The following is a 7,146-nucleotide window of genomic DNA, read 5'->3' as shown; positions in this document are numbered from 1 at the left end:
CCTGAGCTGAAGGCAGACGCTTAACGACTGAGCCACCCAGGTGCCCCTCATTATGTGGTTCTAATATTAAGGTAAACATCATCTAAATCTTGGCTTAAAAAAAAAAAGAGGGGGGTGCCTGGGTGGCTCAGTTGTTAAGTGTCTGCCTTCGGCTCAGGTCATGATCCCAGGGTCCTGGGATCGAGCCCCGCATCGGGCTCCCTGCTCAGCGGGGAGCCTGCTTCTCCCTCTCCCACTCCCCCTGCTTGTGTTCCCTCTCTCGCTGTGTCTCTCTCTGTCAAATAAATAAATAAAATCTTAAAAAAAAAAAAGAGGATAAAATATTTGAGTACATTCAGGAAAACCCAGATGTCTTTTTTTTTTTAAGACTTTATTTTTCTGTAATCTCTACACCCAACATGGGGCTCGAACCCTCAACCCTGCTATCAACAACTGCATGCTCTACTGACTGAGCCAGCCAGGCACCCTCAGATGCCTTAAATTAGAAGAGTCACAAATCAGAAAACATGTTATTTTTTTTTAAGGAAATTTTTAAAGATTTTATTTATTTAAAAAGATTTTATTTATTCATTTGAGAGAGACAGTGTGTGCATGAGCAGGGGGAGAGGCAGAGGGAGAGGAACAAGTAGACTCCCCGCTGAGTGCAGTGCCTAAGGCAGGGCAAGATCCCAGGATCCTGAGATCATGACCCAAGCCAAAGTCAGACACTTAACTGAGCCACCCAGGTGGCTATTTTATTTATTTATTTAGAGAAAGAGAGAGAGCACAAGCGAGCACAAGCGGGGGAGGGGGGCCAGAGGGAGACAGAGAGGGAGAGAGAGAATCTCTCAAGAGGACTCCACTGACTCCACGCTGAGCACAGAGGCTCAACTCTGCAGGGCTCGATCTCACAACCCATGAGATCGTGACCTGAGCTGAAATCACAAGTTGGTTGCTTAACCAACTGAGCCAGCCAGGCACCCCAATAACTGCTTTCTATAAATTTTCTAAAGCAAACTATACAGGAAATGTTTTCTGTAATTGCTACTTGGATAAAAGCTACCATTTTCAATAAATGTGACTGATTTTGTTATATCCTAAATATATTTTAATATTGTTATGTTAAGCTGTTTTTAAATTTCCTTTTTTTAAAAAATTGTATTTTAGGGGCGCCTGGTGGCTCAGTCATTAAGCATCTGCCTTCAGCTCAGGTCATGATCCCAGGGTTCTGGGATCGAGCCCCGCATTGGGCTCCCTGCTCAGCGGGGAGCCTGCTTCTTCCTCTCCCACTCTCCCTGCTTGTGTTCCCTCTTTTGCTTTCTCTCTCTGCCAAATAAATAAATTAAATCTTAAAATAAATAAATAAATAAAAATTTTATTTTATTTTTACCTTTTAAGTAAGCTCTGTGCCCAATATGGGGCTTGAACTCAACGCCCCTGAGATCAAGAGTTGCATGCTCTACCAACTGAGATAGCCAGGCACCCCTTAGTTCTTTATTTAAGATCTACAGCTTCATACTAGTCATCTAAAACATGTGTTCAAGGCAACAGCGCAGATAAAATATTCAAGAGGAATTAGTTATTTTTAAACCTAAATTTAAGGGGTGCCTGGATGGCTCAGTCGGTGGAGAGTATGACTCGATCTCAGGGTTGTAAGCTGGAGCCCCATATTGGGTATACTTAAAAATAAAATCTTAGGGACGCCTGGGTGGCTCAGTCACTTAAGCGTCTGCCTTCAGCTCAGGTCATGATCCAAGGTCCTGGGATCGAGTCCCACATTGGGCTCCCTGCTCAGCGGGAAGCCTGCTTCTCCCTCTGCTGCCGCTTCCCCTGCTTGTGTGCACGCTCTCTCTGACAAATAAATAAATAAAAATAAATAAAAGAAAAAAAATAAAATCTTAAAAAAAAAAAAGCTAAGTTTAAAACCTGAATATATCAAATGAGTGAGAATAACTATTCAGAAGAGAGAAATGACTGACCTGCTTGAGATGCTGGAGACCGTGCCCATTTCTTTATGCAGTTCAAATGAAACACATGGTAACAGCTCTGACAACTCCACACTGGTGCTGTGACGCGAACCAATTCACAGCACACCATGCACTCATATTTTTCTGTAGTTAGCTGTTCAATTAGAGAGCCTGTTTAAAAAACCAAATGAATTAATTCAAACACAGAAAAACATTCCTTATTTTAGTCAACCAAGGATCAGCAAGGCATTTGAAGGAAGAATCCAAACACAAAGGTTTTAAGTATGTCTGATTCTAAGTAAGGTGGTTGTTCAGTGTTTGGGGACAAGAAGGGACAGGAATATGCTGAGGAAGAAGACTTAGGAAGTGGACATTCAGGTGGGGATTCGCACAATGGAGGAAACATTGCCAAGAAACTGCCCAGGAATTGACCAGAGTAGCCAAATGCCCCTTATAACACAGCTTAAGCATCCTCAGAAGCAACAACTGTAGCACCTTGCCCTGCCTCCTCTGAATCTGATCCAGATCCATGGATTCAGGAAGGGGCTCATGAAGCTGCAGTGGTCAGGTGAAAGAAACCTAGGCCTGGACAGGTTCCAACAACCCAGGGTGGTAACATCTCTTCTAGTAGTTGCCATGAAAGTCTCTAGTTGATCTACTCAACAAAGATATCCTTGGTGTTTACCATAATCCCATGGTAGGGTTACTAGACTAAAGGAGAGACAGACCCTGGCTCCAAAAGCCCAGCATCTGGTGAGGGAGATCAGTGTCATAAGAATCCTCCCAGATGGATTCCTTAATACTTTCACCCACTTCCAGACTTTTCCTCAAACACGATCTCAGCAAAGCCTTTCTAGATCTGAGGTAAAGTCAGGTGCTCTCAGAGGTGTGTGTATGTATGTGTGTGTGTGTGTGTGTGTGTGTGTGAGAATTTCTTTTTTCAATCCATACTTTTTTTTTTTTTTCAAGATTTATTTGAGAGAGAGAGCATGAGCAGGGGGAAAGGGAGGGGCAGAGGGAGAAGCAGACTCCCTGCTGAGCAGGAAGCCTGACACAGGGCTCAATCCCAGGACCCAGAAATCATGACCTGAGCTAGAGGCAGATGCTTAACTGAGCCACCCAGGCACCCCTTTCAGTCCATACTTTTAGAATTTGTTTCATAAAACTATTTCATTTGTTATTGGGTCCAAATAGGCTTTAAGAATAAAATAATTAACCTTAAATAAATGCTGTGCTAAAGCACTTTACACATATTTAATTCTCTTAACAAGGCTGTAATATAGGTACCATTTTATAGATGAAGAAACTGAGGCTCAGAATGGTTCAATCACTTACCTAAGGTCACAAAGCTCATATTTTAATCATTTTATAATATTAGCTTTCCTAAGATTACTTTCTGTTTGCCCAATTTAATGGCAAAAGAAATATAGAACACAAGGACTATAAGGTCTGTGAGGCAGGGCCAGGGCATTGTCTGCCTTGCTCACTGTTTTATTTCCAATGCCTGGCCATTAGCAGGTGCTCAGTAAATATTTATTAAATGAATGGATGAAGAAATAAATGAGTATCATCTAGTCTGTTCTATAACCTCTCTCCCTTGAAAGTTTCAGGCTTCAGTAGTTTTTGAGATAGCTCTTTTGTTCTGATGAAAGCCTGGAATAAAGATTTTGTGTGGCTGATAAAGGGAAATCTAGTCACTTTAGATAACCGATAAACACATCAAAAACTGAATTATATTTTAAAAAACTAAAGAACCAGACTTAGATTCTTTCTTAAAAGCAGGGATACCCTACTCTGCATCAGTTAACGTCTCTGAATAACAAAGTTAATTACATTTCCTACCATTTAGCATGCTACGTGTGGAAGATTCTGAAGGGGTAAGTAAGAGGGAGCTCAGTAAAGAGTGAGATTATGAGTGAGTCATCTACATACAAGAGCCTGACTGTGGCAGAGGAATAGTTTGTGAGAATTACACTTGGAATAAATTTTGTAGAAAATGCCTATTGACTATTCTAGGACAGAACTGAGAATTAAAGGACACAAAAAAGTAAGTGAAGTTGGGAACATACATGAGAACCCTATGATCGACTGCTGTTTTGATTTCTGCCCTGAAGGCTGTCTTTTTATTGTATTGTTTCTCTTATTCATTAAGTTTATGGCTTGTTAATATTGCTTTATATGTGATGTTTCTAAATCCAGTCACAGTGAAACTGACCACTAGTATGCACATACATATAGCAATGTGGGAACAACTGCCAACTTTGAATAACCCACAAAGCTCTACTAAGCCCTCTGCAAAGGTTGTTCCTCTCACATCCCATGTTGAATCGGACAGTAAATCCTGCTGGCACTACCTTCAGAATACATCTAGAATCCAACCCCTGCTGCTATTACTATGGCCCAAGCCACTATCTCTTCACCTGGGTTATTAAAATGGCCTCCTAACTAATCTTCCTATTTCTGCCTTTGCCCCCTTCAGTCTATTCTCACCACAGCAGCCAGAGGGAGCCTGTTAAAATGCAAATTAGATGATGCCACTCAGGCCCAGAACTTGCCAATGGTTTCTACATCACCTGTCTGTAAAAGCCAAAGTTCTTACAAAGGCCTTCATCACTCCCGGTCCTCACCTGTTATTCCTCTTTCCCTAAGTCACTACTCTAAGAACACACTGACCTCCTTCCTGGCCCCAGACCGGCAGGCAGATTTCTGCCTGAGGCTCTTTACAGCTTGGTGCTCCCTCTGCCTAATACTTTTCCCTAGACTTTGGCATAGCTCAGTCCCCTACCGCCTTCAGGTGTTTACTCAAAATGTGATCTTCTCAATGAGAAGACTGGCCTTGGCCATATTTTAAAAAATTGTAACCCACTCCCTCAACATTCCCTATTACTTTTCCATACTGTATTTTTCTCCACACCACTTGAATCTTACAGATCATTTATTTTCTCCACGTCACTTATATATCCTATCTTATATATCATATATTTTGCTTTTTTCATCTTATTTCCTAACTCTATACACAGAATGTACACTCCTTGATGGCTGAGGTTTTTACCTACAGGGCTGCCTGGGACGTAGTGGGCACTCAAGGATACTTGTATGAATGAATGAAAAGAAATAAAAATATAGCAAAAGGTTCCAGAAAGACCTAGAAACAGTATAATCCTTTCACCAACAATGCTTCGGTTTTATCAAAACATGTGTAACACATGTAAAATATGGTACTGTCCCGGAATAGCTTTCTGCTGGTAAACTATAACATTTCAGGTCCAAGACTCTTGTCTGCTGGCTGCCAGCCCTGGCGTGACCACCGGCTCTTCTTCAATCCTAAATCCTCTTCCACTAGAGTTTCCCCATAATTTCTCAGTCATGACTCTGTCTACTCCATACTTGCACTTTGAAAGCATGTCAGTAAAGAGGGTGATGCACCCACTGAAATAATTGGAAAAGACCTGACTGAAGTGTTAACTGACTACAGACTTTTCAGATGCACCAATAAATAACTGTTAAAAAAAACTCCAAAAGCAATACTGATTTGAAAAATCCAAGAGCACACTGTGATTAAAAAAAAAAAAAGCCATTAAAAAAATAGATGTACACTAAAAATAATGATACACTAAAAAATAAATGTACACTAAAAATAATCTGATATCTGGAATTTATCTTAAAATATATCAGCAAAAATAAAAATTAGATAAAAAATGGGAGATTGTTTAAATATTAATGCTTATCTATTTTATTGCATATTATATATTTAGAATACAATGCAAAGATTTCTTTTTTTTTTTTTTAAAGATTTTATTTATTTATTTGACAGAGAGAGACACAGCAAGAGAGGGAACACAAGCAGGGGGAGAAGGAGGGGAGAAGCAGGCTTCCCTGTGGAGCAGGGAGCCCGATGTGGGGCTCGATCCCAGGACACTGGGATCACGACCCGAGCCGAAGGCAGACGCTTAACGACTGAGCCACCCAGGCGCCCCGCAAAGATTTCTTAAGGAGTGGAAAATATCACATTATAGTAAGCAAAAAAATGAACACTGTTTATACTATATGATTTAAACAATGTAAAACTGAGCATTGGAAAATTCTATAAGAAAATAGAACAAAAGGTTAAAGCTGGTTATTATGTAGATGCTGGGACTAAAGGTGAATTACCTACTAAAGCGACTTTATTAAGTTACCTCATGAAATGTGAGGCAGCTGTTTTTAAAAAGCTAATACACAGGCTCCACGCTCAGTGAGGAGTTTGCTTGAGATTCTTTCTCCCTCTGCCTCTCCTGCCTGTGCTCTCTCTCACTCTCTCTAAAAAAAATAAATAAATCTTTAAAAAAAAAAGCTAATACAATATAAACATGGTCAACATGTTCAAATGGTTTTGCTGAGGGACGCCTGGGTGGCTCAGTTGGTTAAGTGTCTGCCTTTGGCTCAGGTCATGATCCCAGGGTCCTAGGATCGAGTCCCGCATCGGGCTCCTTGCTCACCGGGGAGCCTGCTTCTCCCTCTGCCTGCCGCTCCCCCTGCTTCTGTTCTCTCTCTGACAAATAAATAAATAAAATCTTAAAAAAAAAAAAAAGATGGTTTTGCTGAGTCTGAAGCATATATCAGATACCACATTTATTTATGTGAGTCTGAAGCTTGTGGCAGAGCTTAGGGACTGGAGGTAAAAGTTTAGAAGTCAACACAGCACAGAGGCAGTGGCTGAAAGATATGGAACCAGTTGTAATCTTCCAATGAGACCTTATCAAGTAAGAAGAACAGAGGGCTAAGATAAAGCCCTGGGAAACACCAACATTTAAGAAAGAGGTGGAGGCAATAGCCAAACTGTGGAAAGAGCCAAGATGTCCATCGACAGATGACTGGATAAAGAAGATGTGGTATATATATACAATGGAATATTATGCAGCCATCAAAAGGAATGAGATCTTGCCATTTGCAACGATGTGGATGGAACTGGAGGGTATTATGTTGAGTGAAATAAGTCAAACAGAGAAAGACAGGTATCATATGATCTCACTGATATGAGGAATTCTTTTTTTTTTTTTTAAAGATTTTATTTATTTATTCATTAGAGACAGAGAGAGAGAGGCAGAGGGAGAAGCAGGCTCCCAAGGAGCAGGGAGCCCGATGCGGGACTCGATCCCAGGACCCTGGGATCATGACCTGAGCCGAAGGCAGACGCTCAACCATCTGAGCCACCCAGGCG

At 41.0% G+C, this 7,146-nt stretch overlaps 1 protein-coding gene across 5 annotated transcripts in view; it reads right to left on the bottom strand.

Moving 5' to 3' along the window:
- The window catches only part of NFX1 (nuclear transcription factor, X-box binding 1), a 74,328-nt gene that overhangs the window by 54,389 nt on the left and 12,793 nt on the right, over positions 1 to 7,146 (bottom strand). For all 5 annotated transcript variants that reach the window (XM_081803079.1, XM_081803080.1, XM_081803081.1 and 2 more), the window contains exon 3: positions 1,959 to 2,117. In XM_081803079.1, coding sequence (XP_081659205.1) covers positions 1,959 to 2,117 — 159 coding nt within the window. The remainder of the gene's footprint in view (positions 1 to 1,958; positions 2,118 to 7,146) is intronic.

This window comes from Leptonychotes weddellii, chromosome 14, assembly GCF_054177405.1.
Source record: "Leptonychotes weddellii isolate Sample4059 chromosome 14, ASM5417740v2, whole genome shotgun sequence".
Taxonomy (NCBI): domain Eukaryota; kingdom Metazoa; phylum Chordata; class Mammalia; order Carnivora; family Phocidae; genus Leptonychotes; species Leptonychotes weddellii.
The sequence above is the reverse complement of the archived record's forward strand: the minus strand, read 5'-3'. Positions and strand labels throughout refer to the sequence as shown.